The sequence below is a fragment of the Eretmochelys imbricata genome, chromosome 14 (assembly GCF_965152235.1).
Source record: "Eretmochelys imbricata isolate rEreImb1 chromosome 14, rEreImb1.hap1, whole genome shotgun sequence".
NCBI classification, from domain to species: Eukaryota; Metazoa; Chordata; order Testudines; family Cheloniidae; genus Eretmochelys; species Eretmochelys imbricata.
The window spans coordinates 17790767-17818517 of NC_135585.1; the positions used below are offsets into that span (position 1 = coordinate 17790767).

The 27751-nt window shown below is 39.2% G+C and overlaps 1 protein-coding gene across 6 annotated transcripts in view; it reads right to left on the reverse strand.

The window, feature by feature from the left end:
- Positions 1-207: 207 nt before the first annotated feature.
- Positions 208-27751, reverse strand: part of TNRC6C (trinucleotide repeat containing adaptor 6C) — a 65343-nt gene continuing 37799 nt past the window's right edge. For 3 of the 6 annotated variants that reach the window (XM_077833999.1, XM_077834002.1, XM_077833998.1), the window contains 13 exons: positions 27132-27278; positions 26629-26748; positions 23184-23267; positions 22605-22836; positions 20784-20951; positions 19695-19886; positions 19398-19541; positions 11037-11183; positions 9679-9795; positions 7382-7576; positions 5919-5989; positions 4884-5023; positions 208-3161 (listed from right to left, as the gene is read on the reverse strand). In XM_077833999.1, the coding sequence (XP_077690125.1) occupies positions 2801-3161; positions 4884-5023; positions 5919-5989; positions 7382-7576; positions 9679-9795; positions 11037-11183; positions 19398-19541; positions 19695-19886; positions 20784-20951; positions 22605-22836; positions 23184-23267; positions 26629-26748; positions 27132-27278 (2118 nt within the window). In that variant the 3' untranslated portion in view covers positions 208-2800. The remainder of the gene's footprint in view (positions 3162-4883; positions 5024-5918; positions 5990-7381; positions 7577-9678; positions 9796-11036; positions 11184-19397; positions 19542-19694; positions 19887-20783; positions 20952-22604; positions 22837-23183; positions 23268-26628; positions 26749-27131; positions 27279-27751) is intronic. The other 3 variants (XM_077834001.1, XM_077834000.1, XM_077834003.1) reach the window with 3 other exon arrangements.

Below are 27751 nucleotides of genomic sequence, written 5' to 3' on the forward strand. Positions count from 1 at the left end.
TGTTCCTAATGTGATTTGGTAAAAGACTATGAGAGTGTAGTCATCAATTAGCATACCTTTAAAGGACAAGACTTTAATAATGGAAGTAATTTGCCTGGTTGAACATTTAAGTCTTCATTAATATTGAAAGGGTTAAACTTCCTCCATGAAATAAACTGACATTTAACAATATCCTTTAGTATCCCCTGTATTAAAGAAAAATACACATTTATTTGAACAGCCAAGAAAAAACTGCAATTTATTAAGTTTCAAAGAATCTTCGTACTCTCGAAAGCAACTTTCGGTGCATGTTCTTTAACAATCACATTCTATGAGGAGAAATAACATTAAAAGCCACAATTTTTTTTTTTTAAAATCTCAGAGTTACAGACATCTTTAATTCCAAATGAAAGACAAAAAAAAAAAAAAGCTTAACAGAAATTTTAAACTTCCATCGCCAATTTTAAAATATCAGGAGTTTTTCTACAACTCAATGCTAAACTTCAGCATGGAAAATTTTATGTACTGTATGGAAACACGCACATACACACATACATATTTTATGTGTGTGTATATATATAAAATATATATGTAGATTGCGTGTAATGGCAATGAGATGCAATTACTCTGAGGAAAGGTTATTCAGCTAAATACACTACTAAAACTTGAGAAAAAAACAAGTCTTGAACCCAGTTTGTGCATAGTTCATGATCCTCTATAAAACCAGCTTTTGTTGATTTGCAAACTTGCAGGACCCTTTTTATCTGATAAAACCATTAAAAAGCTAATCTTCCAAAAAAATAAAAATAAAAAAATGTAATGCACAAGTTTCCTGATCCAAGCAGGCAGGGAGCACAATGTTCATATAATTTTTTAAAACATACTTGAAGGGTATGTTATTCCATTGTCTTTCTTCCTTTCAAAACAATCAAAAACATTGATCATTTTTTAAAACATAAAGCAATTTTTTTAATATATAAAGCACTCTTCAAACATCTATTTCTTTTGAGTCCATTATTTGGTAAATATGTAACTGCTACACATTAGATTAGGTATTTTCTTCTGTCTTTTTATTTTTTTTTATTTTGTTTTTTTAATAATATCTTCAGTGCTAGGAGTTGGGTTTAAAAATACATGAAATGGTGTGGAGTTGCTCCTCGGGAAACCCGGCTTTCCTGAGACATCTTCCACCATGTGCAAGATAGTGATCACAAAGTTTTCGCCACTTTGACGAAGAAGAGGAAAACAACAACAAAAAATAGTACACAGCAATGGCCAAAGAAAAGGATAATACAACAACACTGTTCAATCCCAGAGCTCTGAAGTAGCATATCTTCATTCTGAAAATAGGTTTCTTTACGATGGAAGTCTTTTTTTTTTTCTTTCTTTTTTTTTTTTTAATTCCTTTTTTATTTTAAAGTTTGAAGGAGAAAAAAAAAGGTCTGTAAACAGGTGGGAGCCAAAACTCCTGACTCCTCCAAAAGCAGTCAAAACTATGTCCAAGTGCTTGTTTGTGTTCCTGCTTGCAGGGGAACTATCCACTCTTTACAAATATCTATGGCCACAGTTCAACAAGAGTATTTTTTTTTAAACTTTATATTCCGAATGGAAAATGGTGCAATACTCCGGTAATAATTTTCTTGCATTAGTCCACAATAAAAAGCCGCTAAAGGTAGATATACATATTATTCTCCAGAGATACACACTGTAATTTTTAAAACGCAATAAGAGTCCTTGAGTAAACATTTACACATGAATTGTCGCCGGCCCCTCCTATCAATTTTTTTTTTTTTTTAAACATATAGGATTAGCTACAAGAAGGGCTGCGGACACTCAGTGCAAAGTTAGAAGCTAATAACAATTAAACGTTTGACCAATGAGCAAATAAAAAGCATATATACTGATAAGAGAAAAAAAATCACACATTTGTTAAATCACACACGGGCGCGTGTACACGCACACACATACAAGCTCACTCACACACATACATCTGTTCCAACACAAACACATTGTATGAACTTTAAAAAAATTCCTAGAGCCTGTTTTGTGTGTATTGATGCCAACCTGGAAGTGTAATAATTAGAAAGTGTTCACATTTTGTTATTGGCCTGCTGGATTCAAGTATTTGCATGTTTGATATGTGTTTTTTTTTTGTTTGTTTTTTTAACTTTTTATATTTTGGGGGGATTTTAAAAAAATGACATGAAAAAGTAATGAAACAAGGGTAATGTGCATAGGCAGATCCATGGGAGATGTGGACACAGATACCCCACCCCCACCCTCCAATTCAACCTGTACAGTCAATAGTTACCATTCGGATTCATTACTTTTCTGTACCAAAGATGAATATCACACTCCACTCTCTTCTGATTATTGGGTCCGCCTCTGGTAATGTGCATAATAGTCACAGGCTCATTTAAAATAGGCTTTCATTTTCTCCCTCCCCCCAAAGTTGACAAAATAACCCTTTCCAGCCCAAATTCTGAAAAGTGCCCTTCATGATAGACCTATTCTAAGCAGCTTTTATACCTTGTTTTTAAAAACACCATACAAACGTAAAAAGACATAAAATAATAAGCCATGAAAAAAATAAAACCTGTCATTAGCATGTGACACTGACCAAATGTAGCCCATACTGTTTCATTAACAGTTCACAAGGACTTCTGCAGAGTTTCATATTAGATATTGGACAGAGGTACTAAAAAGGGCTGCCAGTCTGATCTGTTAAAGCTGGATTCTTCGTGAAGCCCTGGACTGGAAAGGGTTACATTTTTTTCCTTTAGTGCTGATGATTGTTATTTCCACTTTGTTTCTCTCTTTCCTAGATGGACTCCCCACTGAGAAGATCACCTGGGAGCAGAGTATTCAAAGGTGTTGGGCTGCCAATAACCCTGCCATCATCGGTGCTGGGGGGCCCCCAAAGGCTGCTTGAGTACTGAGGGACCCCACCCCAGAGCAAATCGCTGCTCCCTTTGCCAGCCAGGCAGGGAGTATTCCAGTGGCCTGCATCATTCCGCACCAATCCATGAGAGCTGCTCGTGGAGCCCATACGAGTCTGATTGGTTCCAGTGTTGGACTGCCAACTGGAGGTGGGTGGCAGTGGCTGGCCTTGTGCTAAGAAACGGTTTACTTCTTCTTCACCAGCAAACTCAGCCAAGATGGTAGTGTTTCCCAAAACACACCTAACAACAACAACACAACACAGTGAAACACAGGGATACAACTGACACTATTTTTACAAGTATCAGAGCCTGCTTATATAGTATCAAATGTGAGTAGGCATTGTTATTCCTAATTTACAAGTTGGGAACATGAGGAAGAGAGGTTAAGTGAGTTGCTCCAGGTCACACATTGAGAACTGGTAGAGTTGGAACCTGGGTCTCCTGAATGCCAGTTCAGTGATTCATATTTTCTAAAAACAATTGCATGTAAGCCATTATTTGAGTTTCAATTGTGAAATGATAGCTGAAGTCTTTTAGTATTATGTTACAATCTCGTTAACTTTTTGAAATCCCTTTTTAATTTACCATTATTGCCTTCCAAACAAATATGTTTTTGTATCTGCACACAATACATATAGCACAACCCAATATCCAACCTCTGTAAAGCAGAGGTCTGTCATGTCCTTAGCAGCATATGTACTAACATTATTTCCCCGCTAATCAAAATTCCTCCTTTATATGGATGGCTCTGAAACCTCGGAGAACACAGAGGATGTACTGTATACGCTTTTAAAATATACACTGATTTTTAAATCTACATTTTCAATTACAGCATAAACACTCCCTAAAGGATAGAATTCTTTCTAACTTAGTCCCACATCTAAACTGAAATAATTAAGTCAGGGCAATTTTTGACCTTATCTGTTCTGAATGCTGCCACACAGTCTTTAATTAAGGAAAGGTCAAAACTTTAAAAAGCAACACTACCATGCATATCATTATGCAAATATTTCTATATTACATACACTTTATTCTTTTATCTAATGAGGCTCATCATGGGAAGCTAGCTGCAACTTTGCATCTGGAGTGACTATTGCCCCGTAATTTTAAAGTATAGGGAAATATAGGAACTGCCATACTGGATCAGTCCAGTGTTACATCTAGCCCAGAATCTTGTCTCCAACAGTGGCCAGAATAAGATGCTTCAGAGAAGAGTGCTTTACGTTATTAATCCTTAGCAATTAGTGGTGGGCTTATGTCCTGAAACATTAGGATTTATATTCCTTATATTTCTAAATCTAATATAATTATGTCTCATCCCAGTAAATGCCAAATTCCTTTTTGACGGCTACTAAGATCTTGCCCTCAATGACAGTTTGTGGCAATGAGTTCCACAGGTTTTTTTTCTTTTAGTAATGTAGTTTAAAAAGAACATCCTTTCATTAGTTTAAAGGTCTTTCAGTTTCATTGGCAGTTCCTTTGGGAAAAAGTAAATACCAATGCATGAGTTACCTTCTCTACACCAATTCTTATTTTGATTACCTCTAGCATGTCCTCTTTTATTCATTTTTTCTGTGAATTGAACAGTCTTAGTCTTTTCTGTTTTGCATATGGAATTTTTTCCGTGCCTTTAATCATTTTTGTTGACTGTCTTTGGGTCCCTTCTATTTCTGTTGTATCTTTTTCGAGGTGGTGTGTGCAGAAATGAACACACTACTTATGGTGAGCACCTATCATCGATTTCTATAATGGTACTTCATACATTACTTCTGAATGTATTTAGTCCACAAATACTTTTCTTTATGCAGCTCTCCTACAATTTCTGCTAACAGATAATTTCCAAGACACCACCAAACAATTCAGCAGAGCAATTCAATGACATATCAAGCGAATGCTTAGGAGAACAGGTGCTGTACTAGATTCTACTTTACAGAAAAAAGGAAAAGAAGAGAAAAACCGTACATATGCAGAGACTTCTGGGCCTTGGCTGCTTCTTCCTTGGAACTGTAGCGGACCACAGCATTCCCTTGAGTCAGGTTCAGGTGGAATGTAATTAGAGGGCCGTGTTGCAAACACAGTGTCCGCAGTGTAGAACCATCAATCTAATTGCAGAGGAAGAAAAAAGTTGACTTGTTTTTCTGTAGTTGTCCTTAGTATATTTGTTAATGGAAGAGGCTTTAAATGATAAAGGAAAAAATTTACATAGAGTGCAAATGTAGTTTCCTCCCACAAGATAAAATAATGGAATTAGATGTGTCACTATTTTATTAGGAGGAGGTAATCTTTTCTTTTCAAGTTCTGTACAGTTCAGCACAAAGAACCAGCCAGTTATTTTAAATTAATATAAAAATATTTATCACTACATGCCTACCAAGGGTAGGTCGGGAATCCAGCTTATTCATAAATAGTTTATATTAATAAAGCTTGTTTTTCCAAGACATCTCCTGGTTTCTGATCCCACTGCTTTCAGTCTTATGCCTCTCCATGTAAATTATACTATGGAGAGGAGTAGAAGAATTGACAGACTGGGGAGAATAGCAGAAACCCCAGAAAAATTGGACTTTAAATCTTTGAATTTGCCCCCAAAACACCACTAACTTTTAAACAAATAAACAATGTACACTGGAATGACTAATTATACAGACTCAGAGTTCATATTTGATTTGCTCTTGCTTTTCACCTGCAGATCTAAAAGTGCTTTACAAAGGTAAGTGAATTGCCCAAGGTCACACAGCAGGCCAGTAGCAGAACTGGGAACAGAACCAGGGATTCCTGAGTTCCAATCCAGTGCACTATCCACTAGGCCACAGTGGCTCCCATTAAAACCATTAAATCCACTATGTTGGCTTATCTCAACATATTACTGTTACTGCTACATAGATGATTATTATATACTCATTGCAGCTGACCAAAATTACGAGGTTGATAAGCATTCTTCCTACCATCTCTTAAGTATAGCATTGTTCTTTGCGTAGTCGGTAATATTATTCTGCTTACCTGGGGTGTGAGGTTACGTAGGACCAGCCAGCTGCTTGTTCTTCCTGAACTGTCAGTACTCCAGGCAGAACCTGTATCATAAATCCAGAAAGGGACTAATTTAATACCTTAGTGAGAGCACAATACAACAATCAAACTCATCAGGAATAAAGAATGTGCAAGATACAACACGCTAGCAATGCAACTGCTATTGTAAACATGCTCATAAGCAATCCAATAACCAGTTTATCTCCATCCTCTTTTCCTTTCTTATTTGGAATGAAAGGAGGGAGCTCACTGATTAGAATGCTCCCAGTTGGCTCTGAAGGATCAGTGCGATTTCTCACAATCCTGCCATCGTATCTTTCATAATCGGCCACTGTGACACTATATTTGTGAAAGCTGATATTGCAACAAAACTTCCTTCAGGTTACACTGGAATTAGCCAGCGGGTAATACCTTAAAAGCAACAGAGATGACATTTTCTAGTGGCATTTGAAAAACTGCAGTACTTCTAAAGTCACTTTGGTAAAAATACTGAGGCTGTAGATGAAATCCTTGCACCAGCACTCTGTAGCCATCGGGTGGGCTTTTCCCAAGAAAAAATGGACGTGACAGCCTTTGACAATTAGGGAGAACATTTAATTCCCAGCTTTTTGGGAAGATGATTGATAAAATAGTCAGGTATAAGTAGTGACATTTATTTCTGATGCAGATGCTTTTTGATAAACAAACACACAGAGTATATAGCTATTATATACACATTCCCCCTTTAATTTGTGTATAAACAAAATTATGACAGCCAAAGAAACAGATTGAACAGAAAAGAACGTATACCTTACTGTCTGGGGGCCCCGTCATAAAACTGATGGGATAATCAGGTCCTGGATGTTTTGCATCCCTGCTATAGAGATGTACAGTGCTTAATTTGTAATGAAAGAGGGGCTGGGGCTCAAGCAGTTTTTTACTTTCAAAACTTATGTGGCAACCCCAGAGGTGGCAGAGCTATGAACTGCCAAGCCTAGAGCTGCCGGGGCTCAGTCCTGGCAAGCCCTGGCACAAATTAAGCAGTGGATGTGTATTCTATGTAATAAATTCTACTGATTAATTAGCTAATACTGAAGTCTTGCAACAATTCACAGAAAAACACCTGCCACAAAACAAGAAAAAGGTCTCAAGATATTTAGAAAAAATGAGCAAAAGTATTATAAAGAAAGACCCCTGTTGTAGTGAAATTATTCCCCACTGATTGGAAACATGCCCTACTGACCCATAACTCTATTTTGAGAATGAGCCATCCTAAGTAATAGAAAATAAAACCTGCATTTCAACACAGGAGTTGATGCACTCTGTGTTTATTGAACCTCAAGTACCTAGAGCACAGTACTAGAGCAAAAGTACCATAGTACCATACTACTGTAACATGGAAAATAAAAGCAAACAGAGCATTGCAATATTATAAAATGTAGGAGTCAGAGGAATACCAGAGGAATAAGAGCTGGTCCAACCCAGTGGGCTGGCACCCCAGGTAGATGATGGCTTGGTGTTTGTTAAACCTGGAGGTGGTCTCGTAGGAGCAGTAGTGTTTCTGGGTACCTTCCATAGTTCATGGGATAGAGAGGCTTGTGTGTGAGAGATTGGGCCAGAGGACCATGTAGACTTGATGTCTGACAATTTACCTGCAACAGAGAAACATAATTCATGTATTTTTGGTAAGTAAGCTAAAAAAAAAAATCTGAACAATCTGCAACTCCAGTAAGTGAAGAGGTGATCCTCAAGGCTGTTCGTTAATTATAATCTGCTAGTATCTGACATTTGTTACTATTGTCCGCTTTCTATTGTAACTCCCAGCACTTCTCTTTCTGATAAAGGACAAAGAACCATAAAACAAGACTAGAGACTATGTCTGATTAGCTGAAATCAAAAATAAAATCATTACCGTATATGTTCTAAGTTATTTAGCCCAAATTATTAAAATAATGAAGTTTATACTTTCTGCACCCAAGAAGGAACAACCACTGCTATTTAAAATACAGAAATTAGCACACACGAGTTCTCATGGTTCAGTATTAAGCTGATTCCAGAAGAGATAGAAAGGGCAAAATTTCCTATGCTGCTGAATAATCAAAGATAAATGCATCAGGTGTATGGATTCTTTTACAAGTTCCTCTTTGAAACACTAACAATCTTCACGAGAAAAGCCCTATACATCGCAATCTACCACTTCTTACAACTTTTTGTTGACCACTTTTTTGTTATGCTCTGAATCCTACCTTCATTTATATTAGTATCATATTTATTTTATTCCAATTTCTGTCAAACCAGAGTTTTATTAAACATACTATAATGACCTAAAATTATACATTTCAAAGACAAACATTAAAACAAAAAAAGGACAAGTTAGCATTTTGGTGTCAATAACACAAACAGGACCAACTCAAAATATAGACACTACCAAACAAAATGCACACTGTCAAATGATCACCTCTGAAACATTTCACCGTTAAGCTTCCACATATCTGCCTGTCTTTCATGTAGCTACACACATACCAAAGATATAGAGCCTGATTCTCCTGCTCTCATTAACGCCTATGTATATCAAGAGCAACTCCATTGATGTCAACGGAGTCAAACTGGTGTAAAGTCAGAGGCCAGTCAGGCCCATATTTTTGTGCAAACTGCAGTGACAAAAAGGAAGTTGTTAAAACTATTCAAGTAACCGACTGAGAAAAGAAATCTGAAAGTTTGATTTTTAGAACTAGTAGCAGCAGCTGGGCCTACAATTTAATATAACGAATGTGCATTAATAAAAGTTAGATGTTGCTATGTTACTGATTCTTATGAGGTTCACATGCAGATAGGATGTAACAGCAAAAAAAAAACAAATAAAAAGGAAATATGCATGGCAGATAAAATTAAGAGATAAGCAAGCCATTAATTTACCCTCCTTCAAGGCCCCTTTGCTTTGTGGCAACGTGGACCTAAATGCTGCACTAAGGTCCCTGGATGTTCAAGCTTCACTTAAATTAAAATGAGGTTTTTAATTTACTAAATATGAACAGAAATAAAGCAAATTAGTAGAGTGGGTATTGTTATATTATATTTATTTTATACTGGCTGCACATTTCCAGCTTTCAGTACTCTGAAGATTTTGTTATTTTTTGAGACTGTCTGCATACTCAGGCAGACAGGATTGCATCGCTTTGCATTTGGTTTGTGTTAGAAAGTTTTTAACTGCAGTGGAAAATATGAAGCCTTGATTATTGTGTTAGTACTTAAGTTTGGAAATTTTAAAAGTTTTTCTACAGCTTGCTGGACTCAAAGAAATCCTAACAATACCGGGGCTAGAGCTTTATAGCAGATACTTAACTAAAGGGACAGGCAAAACTGAATTTACTGCCAATAGCTTTCAGATCAACCTTTCCTGGTAAGATCCAGCAATAGTGTTACCACTGAGTTCTCGCAGAGAACATTCTGCCTCGCAGTTGGAGCAAAAATAAACTTTGTTAAAAAAGTATGAATGCCAAAAAAAGTAGCAGCATCATGGTATGAAGTGGGCTGAATATATATTTCATTAGCGCCCTTATCAGACATTCACAACTCCAGGCACCTGGTTAAAATGCTCACCACTGCAGAGCTGCCAGTGGGAGCAGCACAGTGCTCAAAAGATACGAAGTCTGCAGTAGTTATATTATAATAACCAGAGGAAAGCACTTTTTCAGGGCCTTTGCTCTTTGGGGATGGAGAGGGATGCTGAAAGTAGAAAGGCCATTTCTCGTACCTGCAATGCTAGGTGCGGATGCAATGCTGCTGAAAGAGCTACTGTAGCCGGAGGCACTAAGCGGCCAGGCACTCGATGAAGGCAGCGTGGCATTCTGAGATGATGTTGGGGATGACCCTGCAGAACCAGCAAAGAAGCAACTAAGAAAGATGGGCAAAATGGTATTTGCTGCAGAATAAGCAATTCTAACTACATCATGTGCAAATACAAACCAGGCAACCAGTTTCCTCTAACCATGAATGAATGTTATAGAAAGCATGATAAAGTGAAGCAGAATTCTTCAGTATAAAAGAAAAGAAAGCTGGCACCAGAGTGGCAAGTGTGTTGGTGCCCATGCAGAAGACACATTTTGGATTTCCTTTAAGATTATCTGACTCTTGGGACATCAGAGTTAAAGTGAGATCTGAAGGAGGGAAGCTATCTATCTGCATTTTATAACATGCTTGTCAGCCTATCTAAGCACCAGCAACTGTGGATGGATATGAATGTATATGTAAAAGCAACCAAATATCCTTGATACCTAAAAACTGCTGAAGTAAGCACTTCTCCCCATGCCCTAATCCCCACAAATACCCTCAGGTATTCTGCAAATTTAGGTTTTGCAGCCGGTAAAATAAATGTGTATATCATAACAATGTTCTAAAACTAGCTATATATCAAAAGAGCAATAGTAAGAAACAACTTGAAACCATCTTAAGTTGGCAAATCATTCTACATGTGTTCGACAAACTCACACAACTTAAATTAGGAGCTATCTTGTCATCAGGTTGCCTTATAGGAATGTTAAACATACATCCAAAACCTTCCTACTTGCTAACAAATATACGATGTACCAAAAGTAGGGACTGAAACAAAATACCTTCAGAACAGTCAGAACAAAGAATGGGAGGCTATGAACTGAAAGTATCCACTCTAGCAATCAACCACAATTAGCAGCATATTATGAGTGATTTTCATTATTCAAAACATATATACACATACTGTGTTACGTAATATATTAATTCAGAAAACACAAAATTGTTTCTCTTTACAAGTTGATATGCTATACAAAAGCCTAATTCTGATGCGCTGTTATTAGGAAATATTTTGTTTTGTATCTTAATTGATGATACAAGAGACTAATGATTTATACAGCACCCAGAAGACAGACACTTGCAACTTGACTTTAATGTCAGTTTGACTGAAACTGAATAAATACGTGGCACCAGTGGCTGCTGCACATCTAAACTCCTGCCATCAAACTGTTCCTAAGACAAAGTAGAATGGAAACTAAGAATACAGCCTATAAACAGATTGCTTATCAGTAACCGAGCTCTCACAGTATATTGTCAGTACATATTAACACTATCGGGACGCACATGCTCTCTTGCCATTGAGTCGGAACCCTCTCGAAAGCAGCTGGGGTTGCACAATGCTTCCATGCAGAATTGAACCTTCAAGACCTGAAGGCATGGAAGGGATCCTCAGCCATAACTGTCCCTCAGTTCCTTCTATGTATTCAGAATCTAAAATGAAGACATAGAAGAAGAATGGTGGTGGAAAGTGAGGATCTATGGTTACACTACAGTTACTGGTCAATTATCTTTCTTCTTCCTGTTTTGTCAGTATAGCTCCCCAATTTTAGATGACTGAAGTACTGGTATAAACATAATACCCCCACCTTTTAAAAAAAAAAAAAAAAAAAAAAAGGGAAGTGAGCATTAGCACCAGTTATAGCTCAAAAGAGCTGACAAATTAATTGGGGAAGTTTTCCAGAACACCTGGGAGCCCTGCTGCTATTCTGAGTGAGCCTTAGGAAGCTCTGTCTCAGACATCACTGTAGGGAGGCAAGGTTTGCAAGGGAAGCAGCCCATCTATTATGGGTGAACTAGCTTGCTGGAAAGCAGGGGTAGCAGAACTAGTAAGGGGAGTGGGAGTTGGTGGGAGGTACAGAGGGAAGATTAAACACTGAGATAGAGGAAGGGTTCAGACAGCCATGTCAGCTTACCCTCCCAAGACAGGCAGCAGGCAAAAGTCCAGGGCATGGGGGGAATAAACAGCCACACTCCCCCAAACTATCACAGGTGCCATTATGGACAGGAAAAGGGGGAGATTAAAGGGAATTTCAGCTCATTTTCCTAGATGATACAAACAGTCTAGGGGACTCACTGATATGCATAGTTCCATCCAAATTGCAACTTAACACCTGGGTGAAACTTAGAACAGGTTGTGGAACCACCTTCTCTTTACAGAATGCTATGTATGAGGGATCTATCATTTGACTAATTCAACACTGTAACAACTTACCAAGGGTTGTGCTGGATTCTCCATCACTGGTAATTTTCAAATAAAGATTGGACCTCGACCTTTGACCTTGTAACAGTTGGATGGGTCTCAAACTCCCTTCCTGATGGCAGCAGAATGGACACCAAAAATCCCTGGGCCAGAGGCCTCAATTTCTAGGATACCTCAAACTGCCTAATGGTAATGGGAGACTGACATTTCAAAGAAGGTGGGGAAAAAATGGACAGGACAACCGTGAGTGTCATCTAATTCCTCACCTCCACTACAGCAACAGGGATTGAGTGTTAAACTGGCATTGAGAAGGTAGGCAAGAAGAGAACAAAAGTTGAACAAATTGCTTAGACTTCACCCTTCCAACCTAGCTGGGCACCAACACGCACACCAACACAGAGGAATCTGTCAGTGCCAAGAAGCCTCAATGCCAAGGCCTCCGCTGGTGCTAACCTACTTTCAAAACAGACCCTTCCTTGGGGATTCCGAAATACCCAGAGGAATAGTCATGACTAAGGTTAAGATTTTGTCACGGGTATTTTTAGTAAAAGTCATAGACAGGTTGCAGGCAATAAACAAAAATGCTGGAGATGAGAGCCTAAGCCCCACTATTGTGTGTGTGTGTGTGGCGGGGGGGGGGGGGGGGGGGGCGCTCCAGTACCCACTGCCAGCAGTGGCTGAAGCTGAAGGGAAAATGTCACAGACGTTTCTGAAAAGTTATGGAATCTGTGACTTCTGTGACAAATTCTTATATTTAGTCATGACTTTTCATTTTTATCTTCCTTCTTATATCAAGGAGTAAGAGGTTAAGGCCAAGCACAACACATTGCCCTTCCTCGAGTTTATTTGAACCTGAGGATTTCTAGGAGCCATGATTCAGAAATCTATTTGGTGCCAAAAACAGCCCCGATTCTAAATAGCTGGGCTTTTTAACTAAGAGCAGATTCATCCAGCAATGCTTTTCCAAGAACAGGGAATAAAGCTTGGAATCCACCTCCTTATGGGTATGAAGGATAAAAGGACTACAAGCCATGCTCTGACCCTGTGAGTGACCTTCACTGAGGTACTTTAGGCATCAGAAATGGCAGTCTGTCAGTGTCTTCTTTGTACTACAAGATGCACAGCTTTTAAGTCAATCTCTTACGCTAGGGCATGCCATAATATAATCTCAGACTCCAAGGGATCTGACCAGGTTTGAAGGAACAGGTGCTGACAAAAGTGCTCAGAACTGGGCACGGGACCAGACACCTCAGTATTAAGCAATGATAAAAGCTATCCAAACAGCTAAGCTAACATTACAATGCTAATTCTTACACAAATTAAAGGAAAAAGCTGATGAAGGAAGACAGCATGTTAGTGAGCCCCAGAGTCACTGCTTTCCATAGAGGTTTGTCTCAAAGGAGCATGTATGCCCCTAGAATGGTAATGCATATTGACAATCCATTTAAAAGAGAAGGGGAGATTACTTACTGTAACTGGAGATTCTTCGAGATGTGTGGCCTTATCTGTAATTCCACATGTGGGTATGCATGTGCGCCATGCGCCAGAATCCAAAAATTCTTTAAAGCAGCATCCATCGACCTGAACATGCGCAGTAGTTTCCCTTGTGCTCCTGACCAAGGGTATAAGGGGCAGTATGGATTGATGACTCTCCAGTTCCCTCTTACCACAATCCAACAGGATCCAAAGCAGAGGTGAAGGAGGGCAGGTGGTGGAATACAGATAGAGCCCACCCATCTAAAAGACCCTCCAGTTACAGTAAGTAATCTCCACTACTTCTTCGAGTGCTGGTCCCTATGTGTATTCCACACATGGGTGACTAGCAGGCAATGCTCAGAGTGAAGGAGGGTGCAAGGAAGCTGGTAGCCCAGAGAGGGGTGCCATTTCAGATTGGGAGCAGGGAGAGGAGAACTTTAGTGGTGATTCCAGGGGCTACACTGCAGATACAAGTAGTTTTCAAAAATAACCAACCACCACTACCTTACAGGCTAACTACTTTAAACCTTGTGATACTGAAACAATTTGGATGATTCACACAAACAATATTTTATTACACACTAACTCAAAGATTGTTTCACAGTAACACACAACGGAAGCACTTTCCATAGCATTGGTTTTTGTATTCTGACTTTCCCAATGCATAAATGATTGATTGACATTCTAAATTTAATAGAATTTCGATGAACTTCATGTTTATATGAAGGAGGTCAAAATATATTGTTCAAAATCTTATAGCAGTAAGATCAAAACTAAAAATGAAACAAGATGGCCCATATTGTGTTCTCATTTATACAACTCCAAATTCAGAATAATGGTTGAAACCCAGGCAATTTTTTCCAGATTTACAGCAGTACTACGGAGAACAGAATTTGCCCTTTTGTGTTTGTTAGTGCAATTTCTGTTGGAAATTGTGCTAGAGACAGCTATGGATAGTGATTCTCTGGTAAAACCTCTCCTTAAGTGGCTCATTATATTGAAGAATTCATTTAGCACAACTTATTGTAAGTATTAAAGTGCAGCTAAATTATTAGAACTTACTTGATTATGTTTCTTTGTAAAACTTCCGTAAAATAAAGATTGGAACAAACATTGCCTCCAAGTAATATGAGACCTTTGTGTAGGACCAACTGAAATTAATTAACTATGGTAAAAGGTCCATCTGTATAGAGATCATCCACAACAAAACCCTTTCATTGGCCGGGGGAGGGGAGGGAGGAGGAGAGAAAGCCATTTAGATATAAAATTGAACTTAAACATACTCCACAAGTTAGCATCATCCAATACTTGTCTATAGGTAAATGAAGGGGCATGCTGGAGGTAGCTCTTGCTCTTTTTGTTGAAACACTCGTGATGAAACTAGAAGCTGAGGAGATCTAAAAAGAAACCCCCCTGGATAATTCAGAACTACACTGTGTTGCTGCTGGGCATCATTTACCCTCTCCGATCTTTCTCCTTTAATTTCTTTAGGGTGCTGTTCTAGGCATTTTAGAAATAATGCTACATCATGTCAGGAAAAACACTGGCATCTGGAATCGATGTGATCTCTGCTTGGTCAGTAGGTTGAATGAAACCACACTTGTAGTCCCCGCAAGTGGTGTATAGCGAATGGTGATAAGAGTAGTCCCTGCAGGGGGACTGGGGAGGTGGATTGTGAGGGGAGAAGGAAAGAAACTCTATAGAGTATCCCTGGTGTATAATCTCCAGGACCCAAATGTCCATGGTGATCTTGTTCCAGGTGTGGGTGAAGAGGGTAACATGACCTCCAAATTTGACAGGGGAAGGCGTAAGTGTCATGAACAGTGGTGAGCAAGTCTCAACCTGCATGTAAAAAATGGCCTTTGGCTTGAGGCTGGGAATAAGCAGAGGCTGTGGAAGTAGAAGATGCCAGTGGTTCAGGTGGACACTGATAATATGGAGCATCTGCAGGGGGTGGTTGTGGCCTGAAGGGCTGTCTCTGGTTTCTTCTCCTGGGGGCTGAAGTGTAATGGACTTTTCGTTAAACAGGTGGGACCTGTTGAAAGGAAAGTCTATGGATAGTGTTTTTGACCTCTCTAGAAAAGCCTGACAATTGGAGTCCCTTTGCATGACCAGGCCTGTGTGGCCAAACTTCTGGATGCAGTATCTCCGGCATCTACTGCAGCTGGAGAGTCAACTTTGTCACTAGTTTTCCTTCGAACAGAAAAGCTTGGAATTGGGCTCGGTCTTCCACTGGGAGTCCATAAATCTGACGTAGGTGTTGAAATTGTATTTTGTTAATAAGGCTTGGTAATCAGCTAAATGAAATTGCAGACCTGCATAGGAGACGACCTTCCTACATAGGAGGTCCAGTCTCTTTGGTCCCTTCTCTACCGATGTCTGGTAGTGCAGCCTAATTCTTTCTGTGGCCACCCGTACCACCAGTGATTTAGGGGCAGGATGGAAAAATAGGAAGTCAGCTCCTTTGGCAGGAACAAAGTAGCATCTTTCGGCCCTTTTTGGCATGGGGCACAAGATGCACGTGTGTACCAAACTGCTCTGGATGGATCTAATTTAAGAACATAACAACGGCCATACTGGGTCAGACCAAAGGTCCATCTAGTCCAGTAACCTGTCTTCTGACAATGGCCAATGCCAGGTGCTTCAGAGATAATGAACAGAACAGGTAACCATTAAGCGACCCATCCCATTGCCCATTCCCAGCTTCTGGCAAACAGTGGTTAGGGACACCACCCCTCATAGGGCTTCGCTGATCAGAAGGGCTACTCTGGCAGGTCCTTGTGGTTGTAAAATGTCCAAGAGTCAATGCTGAGGGTCCTGGACCTCTTCCAAAGGGATATGTGGATTTTTAGCGACCCTTTGCAATAGCTGCTGGTATTGCTGGTGGTCATCTGGTGGGGAAGACAACAAAGGAGTGACGTTATCATCTGGATGGTAGGTATCGAGTGCCTGTTGGGACTCCTGTGCCTTCTCGGAGATACTGATGCCTCCATCTCCTCTGGCTCTTCTGATTCCGAAGACGAATCCATCAGTATTGGTGGAACCATTGGTAGGGGGCACTCCTGCCCGGGGGATGTAACTATTCCTGAGACAGTTAGAACGATTCCTCCTCCAGGGTAAGGACATTCCTCAGGAGGGCAGGGTCCAAGAGGAGTGGAGACTGCAGGTAAGGAAGTAATATATCCTCTGGGATTATGAAGGTCTCCATAGGGCCCGGAGTTTCGGGAGTTCCAGCTAGGACACCTGAAGGATGTGGCTCATCTGTTGCCACTCGTCAGTCTTTGGATAAACGAGGCGGTACCAATGAGGGGCCCGGACCCCACTCGTAGAAGGGACTGGTGTGTATCTGTCTTTCTGCTTTGGTCCCACTGTCACTGCTGGGACTCTCTTTTTTTGTGCCTTGCCCCCCAACCTGGTAGTCTTTGTCAGAACCAGTTCCGTGGGTTCCATTTGTGATGTCTTGCCTGACCTAGATCAGCTCAGGGAGGAAATGGGTTTCTTATGAACAGTCCTCTGAGGGGACCTGTCCTTGCGCCCATGAAGTGTCCCCTACTCTCATGGGGAGCCCTGTAGGAGTTGTCTTTGGGCTTCAGTGGTAAAGGCTCTGCTCCAAAGCTCGTGTTTAGAGGGGTGCTGCTAGTCAGTTGAGGCCGATATACTGGGGGAGGTGGGAGGAGACAGTGGGCCCTCATCCTCCTCCATCAGAAACTTCCTACAACAGAACTTTCATGCCTCTCTAGTTCTGGACGGAAAAGATGAGCAGATATTGCACTTTGCTGACATACGTGCTTCACCCAGGTGGTACCGGCACCACTGATGCTTGTCACTACTGGAGAAGGACTGAGGGCAGGAGACGCAACTCTTCAATCTTGGGACTCTGGGCATAATCCCAGGACCGGGGAGGATTGTCCCCCGAATGGGGGTTGGGGAAACTTATCCTATACCTACTATAAACATACGCTAACTAAAACTAATAAACTACATATAAAATCTATTTACAACAAGTTTACTTTACAGATTATGCACTGAAAAAGAGGACATGATTCCAATTCAGGCCATGAGACAGTAAGGAGGAACTGGAAAGGCATTGATCCACATTGCTCTTTATACTCTCAGTCAGGAGCACAAGGGAAACCACTGTGCATGTGTGAGTCAGTGGACACTGCTCTGAAGAATGTCCGGACTCGGGTGTATGACGTGTATGTGTACCCATGTGTGGAATACACATAGGGACCAGCACTCGAAGAAATAGTACAATTATTTATTCATACACTAGTATTTATGTAAAGGATTATAGTACATTTTCTAACTACGCAGATATGAGATCTGCATGATGCAGAGCCATGAATTATATATAAATGTACAAAGTAGACAACATTAATTTCAGCGTCACTCTAATGCTGGCACAACACAAATAAAATACTGGATGCATCAGAATCTCAAGTATAGCTAAATAACTTCTTTAAGCCTACCTGATTAGCAGTGTAAAAATAATTTAAAAATGTTTAAATTCCCCTCCCTTAAAAACACCTAAAGTCATTAAATAGTTAATTGAGTATTACTCATATACACAAATAACTGAAGTTTTAGCTTGAACAAAGACTACTTTCTGACAGCTTTCCAGATGATAAAGGATATAATTCAACATTACTTAATGTGATAAAAAAAACCTCCCGTCATCTCTCACTCCCTTCAAGTTCCACAGCCTCTTACCGGACATAGCTTCGAGTTCCACTGCTCAGGATACCAGGAAACTTGCTTCAACGATAATTATGATTCACAATCTAGGCAAACACCCACAAGTGACTATGATAGCTCAATCTACGTTTTAAAGTCCTTGCAGGTCCTACTGACAGCTTGGTTATAATTCTGCTCTGCGCATTATAGTGTTCTACTAGACTGCTTTCTTCGGACAATTTACATATTAGGTCACAGCATGACCACAAACAACAACTAAGCTACCTTTAGTTTGGTCCATTTTCCGAAGCTATGGACCCCTGTTGAGGTGTACTAAAGTCCAATGACTCAGTGTTTTAGAGAGGATCCCTCTTCATTCTGGAGTAAAACTTATGGGGAGAGGGATGGAGAAAGGTGAAAAGAATATTTATATATAATAATTTTTTTCCAACCCTCTCTTGGCTGATTTTAGGGATATACAAATCCATCTTCTCTTTCTGCTTGATCCTGTAGTGAAGTCACAAATCAGGTTTTCATGACGTCAATTTGTTGCCATGGAAAGAACTGTGATTTCCTGACTTTGGCATTATGACTTCACTGCTGTGTCAAGTAGGAGAAAAGGCTGGGTTGTGTAGAGAGCAAAACCAAACAGATATAGTATTTAAACATAATAAGAAATCTCCTGGAAAACATGTAGATTTATATTTAAGCCTGAGAGTTTTCAACAGTATGAAAAGTGGTAAGTTTCCAATAAGAATCCAGGAATCTCCAAATTCTGACTTAGCGGGCCAAAAATGTCTAGATTTATGGTGGAAGTTCAACAGTAGCAGCAAAGCATGAACACTATCAGATCCACCTTTCATCTGCACATAGGTAGTACAGACAATTCTCTACCGAAAAAAAAAACAGTATATACAAAACACAGGAATAAGACAAGTATCAGAGGGGTAGCCATGTTAGTCTGTATCCATAAAAACAACAGGGAGTCCGGTGGCTCCTTAAAGACTAACCGTTTTATTTGGGCATAAGCTTTCGTGGGTAAAAAACTACTTCTTTAGATGCATGAAGTGAAAATTACAGATTATGCTTGTATCTGTAATTTTCACTTCATGCATCTGAAAAAGTGGTTTTTTACCCACGAAAGCTTATGCCCAAATAAAGCGGTTAGTCTTTAAGGTGCCACCGAAAGCCTTGTTGTTTTTTAGGAATAAGACAGTTAGTTCAAATGTTTGGAAGGAAGGGAAACAAAGTGACTACAGAGGTGCAAAGTGTTTGTGTGACTTTTGCTCTACCTCCACTCTTGAGAAGATAGCGATTAACATCTTGTATGGTGGTATTAATGGTAGGCCCAGTCGGAACACTTCCAGGAGTGACATCTGGGTCATTCTCAGGGTCAATATTCTGCAGTCCTTTCCACGGCACTCCAGGATGAAATTCTATTTTAAAATAGCAGAAGCAAGAGTCTATGAAATTACTATCCTTTGCTCTAAGCTCCCATACAAAAGACAGACACTGATTCAGTAAATAAAACCAACACTTAGATTCAGTGACATCAGTATTTTTAAGGTAATATTTTTGTGTTTTGTTACCTGGTGGCCAGTTAATGCTGGAACCATTGGAGATTTTATCACTATCAGTTTTGGCACGTGACCAGCTGTGAGGAACAGCTACAGGTGGACTGGCTGGTGAATCACTGTTTTGGATCAGATCGTACCGTCCATAAGAGTCATCAATGGAGGACTTTCCTGAAGGACCAATACTTAGACCTCCAGGAATAGCACCTGAAATGACAGAAGGAAAAAAAATAATTTGTATGGGGGCAGGACTCATTCTTTGGCTGCTCCTTTCATCTTTATTATATTTTATAATTTTTCTTGTCCTTAAAACTTTCCAACTTTTAAAATTAAGTAATGTAATTAAAATATACATACAGTAAGAAAACAAACAATTATTCAAGATTTAACACAGTTCAAGATAGTCTCTCTTGGCACTCCCAGGATCTGAATCTGATGAAAACCTCAGTAGCACATCATACTGTAAGTTAGCTAACAGCAATTCAGAGATCTCTGTCAAAAACAAGCTCAAATGGATAAGGTGATTCTGAATAGGAATTACAAAACAACAAGTTAATGTGGGGATGTAGAAATAGTTGCAGGCTAACAGATATCATCGAAGTGAAATGATTTGTGCTGCTAATGACAAAGAAGCAGGACACAGTAATCTTAACAGAGCACAACTCTGAGCAGAGCTGGGAATTTAGTACTCAAGATTTTGGAGGTGGAGTTGGGGAAGGAATTTAAAATGCATTACAGTTAGGGCAAAGGTGATGCAGCTCTGTACTGAGGTACACTGGCAATTCTGTGAGGGATGTTTGCGTAGTGCCTGCCACATTAAGGCTGGTTCTAGTTGGTGCTATTATTCACTCATTTTTCTGAACTACATTCGCCAAACCAAAAACATTTTTAAACAAAGCTTTGATGGAAGGTTCCATGTTCTGCAACCATAATGACACAGCCTATACCATAAGAAGTTCTTTAAAAGTATTAATTTAATAGTTTATAATCTGAAAGGGTATTTTGTATGAGCTCTTATAATAGAGAATGCCTGGAAATTAGGTTGCTTTGCCAATCTGACCATCATGTCCTAAGAGTACTAATTGATAAACGTAGTTGACATACCATGCTTGCTAGAATTCTGGTCAAGTGAAGAAGCAGCACTAGATATATTATCCATGGAGTTGGGGTGTGTCCACTGAGGAAGGCGAGACTGAGACTGAGAAGTATCCTTCACTGACAAACCACCAGTCATGTCCATGCTGTTTACATTCATGTTCGGATTCAGTCCAGCTTAGGGGAAGCAGGTAGGTTGTTACATATTCCTAACATTTATACTCTCCCAATCCCCAACATTAATTCTTGGTGCTTAATGTCCACACAAATGAGTTATTGAACTTTAGATTTCAGATAGAAATAGTTCTGTATATACTGTATGTCAATTTATCACATGCTAGTCTCAGCCTGCTGCTCAATAAATTCTACTCTTCTAAAAAAATATCACCCTTTTGTTTCTGCTAAAACTCCCACTAACTTCAGATAAAATTAAACCATTGACAATGAGAAAAAGAACTCACCGTAGGGATGTATTTTAATGCCATCGGCATTTCCACTTTAATTCTTCCTAGTTGTCTCAGAAAAGGCATTTTGCATAAGAATTCGAAATTAAAACAAGCAAGGAATTTGCAACGTTCCATCAGTGAGACAGATCATTCTGGTCAACTTTCCAACAAATCCTTGGATTTTTTGGGCTACCAATGTTTTTTAAAATGATTAACACCTCAGCAACCAATTGCATATTACTGATTTGTTATTCTTTAAGTTGCTGCTCTTCTATTCAGAGTCACGTTTAATGTATTTAAAAATTATAATAAAGACTAAATGATACATTTTTATAATCAATACATAGACAGTATTCTAGGGAAGAACTTTTCATCTTTCCAAGATGGGGATCTTTAGATTTTCAGGAAATGATTCTGAAAGTTAACAGATCAGACAGTGCTGAGCACCTTTCAAGTTTAGGCCCTTCATTTACTTATAAGCACCTTTTTGACCTTGTGGTGGTCATCATCCTAGTACCTATTATACACTAATATACCTTTTCAGCTAACTTGTAAGATAAGTAAGTATCATCAACCCCACTTTACAAAGATTAGATAGAGGCACAGATAAATTACGTTATTTGCCCTACGTCACACAGGAAGTCTCGCACAGATAGAAATAAAATACAGATCTCCTGAATCCCACTCAATTGCCTTGCACACAAGACCATCCTTAATATCCTCCTGGTGCAAGTTTTAGTGAAAACCATATAGTTCAGTTAGAGTGGAACTGGTTCACAATCACGCTACATTCTGCTGACAAAAATAAACACATTGACATCTAATGCACTGTAATCCAGCTTAAAGAGGAGGGCAATAGCAGTGCTGGAAGGGCATTTTCTGTAAGAGATCCTTGACTTTGGAACTTCCCCCCCCTTTGGTGCACCAGAATCAAGAATTAGCTTTCTAAGTACGCTGCTAAGTTCATAATTTCTTTCAGGCTTTTGGGGGAGTGAGTTGAGGTAGGCTATTATGACGACTAGGTGTAGGGCTACTACAGTGATGGGGATAAATTATTGTAATTTTGTGTAGCAACTCAATATGCATTTTGTTAACATGCTTCTTGTAGATTCTCTTGTATTTTATATTTTTAGTACTGTAATGCACCTAGAGCAGTGGTTTTCAACCTGTGGTCCATGGACCCCTGGGGGGTCCGCAGACAATGTCTAAGATTTCCATAGAGGTCCACACCTCCATTCAAAATTTTTTAGGCTTCCACAAATGAAAAAAGGTTGAAAACCACTGACCTAGAACAAAGGATAGGTGCTCAGAAGTTGAAATAATTAAACATATAAACACTATCTCCTCTCTTTTGTAAGTGGAAGCTTAAATGAAAGAAACTTACCAAGAGGGTAAGGAGCAAAGGTGTTCGGAGAAGACTGTTGCTCTTTGGTCTGCAGGTCAGGTAGGCCGGGAGCCTGGGGATGAGGTGAAAAGCTATCCATGGCTGATTTGCCTGCAGAGGGGTGCAAAGATAGATGTGGAGGGGGAGGCTGCTGCTTCATAAGCAGGGCCTGAGCCAGCTGGCGCTGGTGCTGCTGGATCTGCTGCTGCATGTTATTGATTGTACGTGCAACCTGTCACCAAAGATTAAAAAAAAAACAAAAAACAATCAACAAAAGCTAGATAGTACAAAGGTGCACAAGCCATGCTGCCCCAGTTTCTAAATTGAATCAACACAACATCCAGCCCTTTGAAACAAAGAATTAACTGAATTAAGAGTTCAACAACATTCTTTCAAAAGTGAGGAAAGTAGAACTGCATTCAGTAACACTGGTACTCTTCTCTTTCAATATAAATCCATGCAATACAGTTTGGTTTACTTAATGCTACTCTAACTGATTTCGAGTAATGAACTAGAATCTTTATAGGCAGCTGAAACCAGAATCTAATGTTGAAATCAAAGTTGGCAGGTTAAACTTACTTGCTGCTCCTGTTGTCTCATAGGTCCGGAAACATTACGCTGAGCCTGTAACATCTGCTGCTGGATTTGTAAACGTTGGTACGCCTACAAGTAAGAAACAAGGAAGGTCAAAAGTCATACATTAAAAAAAACCTAACATCCTTGTTTAAAGTGTGTTTGTAAGTTACAAAATATAAGGAAAGTGTTGGTCCTGTACTTAGCGGGGAAGGAGAGCTAATAATGGCTGACATCAAGAAGGGTGAGGTGTTTAATGCCTATTTTGTTAAAAAGGTAAATTACGACAAGATACTTAATACAATTAATATTAACAAGGGGAAGGAACACAAGCCAAAATATGGAAGTAACAGGATAAAATCTATGTAGATAAGTTAGATGCACTCAAGTTGGCAGGGCCTGATGAAATTGATCCAAGGGTACTTAAGGACCCAGCGAAACAATCTCACAGAATTGTGAGACAGACGTGGTAGATTATCTAGGAGAACTTATGGAGGACGGGTGAGGTTCCACAAGACTGGAGAATGGCAAAAGTAGGACCTATCTTTAAAAAGGGGAACAAAGACTACTGGAGAACTATAGACCTGTCAGCCTAACTTCGATACCTGGAAAGATACTGGAACAAATTATTAAATAATCAATTTGTAAGCAGCTAGAAAATAACAGGGAGATAAGTAATACCCAACACGGATTTGCCAAGAACAAATTATGCCAAATCAACATAATTTCCTTCTTTGATAGGGTTACTAGCTTAGTGGGTGGGGGAGAGGGAGCTGTAACCATGATACTTTGATTTTAGTAAGGCTTTTCACACAATCCCAGTGGAAATGTGGTCTACATGAAATTACTATAAAATGGGTGCAAAACTGGTTGAAAGACCGTACTCAAAGAGCAGTTATCAATGGTTCGTTGCCAAATTCGGAGGATGTATCTAGTGGGATCCTGTAGGGGTCTGTCCTGGGTCTCGTACTATTCAATATTCTCATTAATGAAGAGTCTGTTTATTAAATTTGAGGATGTCACCAAGATGGGAGGGATTGCAAGCATTTTGAAGAATTTGAATTCTAATCCTAATGACCGTGACAAATTAGAGAATAAATATGAAATCAACAAGGTGGAATTCAATAAAGACAAGTACAAAGTACTACACTTTGATTTTTCCTTCCTAAGGCACAACTACAAAATGGGGAATAACTGGCCTGGCAGTAATTCTGCAGAAAAGGGTCTGGGGGGTTACAGTGGATCACAACTTCAAAATGAGTCAACATGATGCAGTTACAAAAAAAAAAAAAAGAAAAAAGTCTAATGTCATTCTTGGGCTCCACTTGGCCCCATGTGGCATCAGTAAATCCCACAGATAATCTGCCATTAAATAATGAACCTGAGATTAGAAAGGAGAACGAGGCCAGCCCCGTCCTTGTGTGGATGCGAGCAGCACAGTTATGTTCCTGCCACTCTTGGTGTTTGATCTTCTGTGTGGGACAACATAGTGGCCTTATGACACTTATACCGTAACATTCTTCACTGTGTCAGAGCCCCATTATGATGAACTAATGCAATGTTATGATCTATCTAGAGATTTACGCATGAAATTGGGGCCTCCTGAGTTCTCTTCCTATCACTGTTTTGGCACACAACATCTCCATGCCTTAGTTTCCCGTTTGGTAAAATGGGGACAAAAATACTTATTTCTTGGGGATGGGGGTTGTGAGCCTTACTTGCTCAACGTATAGCAATATATTATAATGTATAGCTATATTAAGAGGAGTGTCATATTTAAGACATAAGTAATTGCCCTGCTCTACTTGGCACTGCAAAGGCCTCAGCTAGAGTCCTGTATCCAGTTATGGGCATCACACTTTCAGAAAGGCATGGACAAATTGGAGAAAGTCCAGATGAGAACAACAAAAATGAGAAAAGGTTTTGAAAACATGACCTATGAGGAAAGGCTAAATAAATTGAACAGGTTTGCTTCTTGAGAAAAGACGACTGAAGGGGGACCTGATAATAAACATTAAATATGCTAAGGGCTGTTATAGAAAAGATGGTGACCAATTGTTCTCCATGTCAACTATAGGTAGAACAACAAATAATGGGCTTAATCTGCAGCAAAGGAGATTTAGGATTAGGAAAAAACTAACTATAAAGACAGTTAGGTACTGGAATATGCTTCCAAGGGAGGCTATGAAATACTCACTGCTGGAGGTTTTTAAGACTAGGTTACACTAACACCTGTGAGGGATGGTCTAGGTTTACTTGGTCCTGCCTCAGTGCAGAGGCTGGACTACATGACCTCTTGAGGTCCCTTCCATTTCTACATTTCTATGATTCTAAAAATGCAAACTGAAATATTCTTGCTTCCTGAAGAAGGTTACTGCAGCAAAAGTACATTTTCTGGTTAAAAAGAACTTTTGAAAGGATAAATATATTTTTGCTTTAAGTATATTTATTTTTTTAAAACGCAATTCAGCTAATAAAACTTAACTGTTGATAATGAGTAGGACTCTCAGCAATTATTTTTCACTTAAAGATGGGAATGAGAGTTTCTCTGCATGATTCATAAAACTAGAAATGAAAAAGTTAAGGGAAATTATGAAAACTATTTATCCAAACAATAATGTGAATTAATGTTTTTCAGTGCTGTCCAAACAGACTGGTAGAATTCTGGCATTTGGTCAGATTAAAACAAAATAAAATGAAGTCATACAGGACCAGGTTCTGACATCCTTACATCAAGTAGTACTTTACTCCAAAAGTTGTACCACTGATTTCAGAGGGACTAGTTGAGGAATAAGAAGTTTTGAGTTTCAGGGCTGTTTTTTCAAGCACCATCCTGCTCAGTTATTAAAGAGTGTGAATCTAATTTTCCTCCTTAAAATTGAGAAAGGCAGTCAGAGATTAATAGTGGTAGCAAAGATTCTAACCAGGTACGATTTCCGTAAGTGAGTAAAAGTAAAGTGTTAATAGAAGAAATTTTTAAAAATAAATCAGCAGTTTTAGTCCTTACAACAAACAAATAAAACTCTATGGCTACAGAAAAATCTATAGCTCCCAAACAATATTTGTAAATAAGACGTCACCAAGCCACATATTACTAGGGCTATTTGAGAGCATGCTATACAGTACACACATCAAAAACGGAGACAACTGACTTACTAATTACAGCTACAAGAATGAAAAGGACAAGTGTCCTTAGTATTAAATGACAATACAGAAAATTAGTCACTGTAACAATTAAGGAGCATTAGGAAAAACAAAACATGCTTTTACTTCTTGAAGAATACGTAACTTTCAAAGGAATAACTATCTTTAAAAAAAACAAAACAGTAGCATTGTACTTTCCATTTTTAAAACTAAGCTGGCACTTCTCTTATTTTAAATGTGATGTGCAAATCTGAAAAAATGTCTTGAAGTCTGATTTACATCTCGTTTGCTGTGCCTTTTAACTCACCAGCTGCAGCTGATAGAGCTGGTTCAACATCGTCATATGCTGAGGATTAATTGGCGAGGTTAATAGTGCAGGGTTGAGACCAATGTTTTTTGCTGCAAACTGCAAAAGCTGTGCTTGAACCTGGGGAACAGAGAATACAGCATATCAGATTTAAGCACAGTATGTTCACTGTTAAAACTGCCCACTATGTAAATAGCCAGTAAGAGCCACAAATCATACACAAAATAAATTTGCAATTAGATGAGTTGTCACCAGTTTTAGAAGCGCTATATCAAATATAAACAACAATAACCACAATCAAATCTGCTTTTCTGATGGATGCAGAAACAAAGAAAATAAAGAGTTTTTTAATGGTGTTTCTGTTATCAATGCTGGTCCAAATCATCTGGTCATATTACTTCATTATTTAGAATTTTTTTCATATTGAAAATGTTCTTACTCAGTATACAGTCGCTATGAAACAAAGATGTGACAGTTTTTTGTGCTATGCAATTCAGTCTAACCTGAGGGGATAGAAACTGAGGCACTTGAGCACGAAGACTAGGCTGGGATGAGTTAAGAGGTTGCACTGGCGGTTGCTGCGGCTGTTGCATGGTCCTGGCTTGTGCTGCTCCGCTATTGCCAAACATACCCAGATTGCCACTCGGTATCTACAATATGACAAAGAAGATGATCTTATTTCGATGCAACATTCCACAGACTCCATGCTTGTGCTGCCTTTTATTCTCAAAGATCATGATAAGCATAGACAACGAAATGATCACATACAGGCTTATATCTATTTTGTGGCAAGTTTTACTGAAGATGTGGTTTAGAATCAGGCTCGTAAGTAATAGCTATAAATCCAAGACAGACATTCCAAGCCTGCTAAAGTTTTGTACAGTTCTTTGAGTGGCACCAGAAGGTTGAATATTTTCCAAAATAAGTCTGTATGACTCTAGGAGTCATCCAAGAAACGAATAATAAAATCATCTGCCAAACACATTTCTGTGTCCATGAGAAGGGGCAAAGAATGAAATCACTAAAATCCTATCACCACACATGACTGAATTTTCTAAGTAGTGTCCATGTAGCCCCAATACACTTCTGTTTTACAAAGCTACTGGCAGGGCTTTGAAGCTGT